We start from the raw sequence: 1,112 nt of genomic DNA, 5'->3' as shown, positions 1-1,112 counted from the left end.
TACACACACACACACACACACACACACACACACACACACACATGCTAATCAGAAAGAGTCACAAACTTGAAAAGTGGATGGAGAGCAAAGTTTAGGTTTGGGGCTATAATTTATTTTCCTATTAATTGTATGTTTTGGGGGTTTTTTTTAATTTTTGTTATTGTTTTCTTTTGCTTCGGGAAGATTTTCATTTGAACCCCGAATCAGTGAAAGCTGGGTTAGCGTATGTAAACATTGATCCGTTGGAAAAACTACTGGATTCTTTCTGTTGGTAACTGGGACGATCATATATGACAGAAACATTGTGAGTGGTTGGTCCAAGGGCTGGATTTCCTAACTGGAAAATAATAAATAAAGACAGAGAGAATCAGAAAGAATTCTTAAGTAAAACACGTTTTAAATTACGGTAAGACAGTATTAGTAAATATACATGGTCGCTGGTGCTATCGTTAATGATATTGTTATTTCGGTTTTGGTATTGCTGAAACAGAAGTGGAAGTATAGAAGAGAAAGGAACTGCAATGTCCATGATTTTTACAGGGTTGCTGTGTTTGGTGCCTGGTGATATATTCTGTCTTTTATCCTCTATTTGTTTCAATCATTTAGACTGCAGCCATACTTGGGCACCGCATTAAAAACTTCTGTCGAACGAATGGACCCCAATACCTTTTTTTTTTCTTCTTTAAACCTGGTACTTACGCTATCGGTGTCTTTTTAGCTTTGATAGGACCGAGAAAACACTCGCCCAAGATGCCACGTAGTGCGATTGATCCCAGAACCATGAAGCTGGGAACCAAAGTTGAGAGGTAAACTTCTCACCACACAGCCATGCCTAGAGTCATTATCTTCCATTCGTAAATTGTTGCAATAGAAAGCAGCATATAATTTTTTAGTTATCCTTGCGAGAGAGTCAGACCCAGATTGTTATGCTAAAACGTGCGATATATTACACGTAGGCGCAGGAGTCTCACTGCATGGTATCTTAGTATCTGCTAGTATAGCCCCGGGCCGGACAAAATCTTGTGAGCGCATTTATGTGTGTGTGTGTGTGTATGTGTGCTTGTGTGTGTGTGTGTGTGTGTGTGTGTGTGTGTGTGTGTGTGTGTGTGTGT

The 1,112-nt window shown here is 39.7% G+C and overlaps 1 protein-coding gene across 2 annotated transcripts in view; it reads right to left on the bottom strand.

Annotated features, from left to right (window-relative positions):
• Positions 1–12: 12 nt before the first annotated feature.
• Positions 13–1,112, bottom strand: part of LOC106867909 (ionotropic receptor 25a) — a 146,218-nt gene continuing 145,118 nt past the window's right edge. For both annotated transcript variants that reach the window (XM_052969756.1, XM_052969755.1), the window contains exon 14: positions 13–337. In XM_052969756.1, coding sequence (XP_052825716.1) covers positions 188–337 — 150 coding nt within the window. In that variant the 3' untranslated portion in view covers positions 13–187. The remainder of the gene's footprint in view (positions 338–1,112) is intronic.

This window comes from Octopus bimaculoides, chromosome 7, assembly GCF_001194135.2.
Source record: "Octopus bimaculoides isolate UCB-OBI-ISO-001 chromosome 7, ASM119413v2, whole genome shotgun sequence".
In the NCBI taxonomy this organism is placed as follows: Eukaryota; Metazoa; Mollusca; class Cephalopoda; order Octopoda; family Octopodidae; genus Octopus; species Octopus bimaculoides.
The sequence above is the reverse complement of the archived record's forward strand: the minus strand, read 5'-3'. Positions and strand labels throughout refer to the sequence as shown.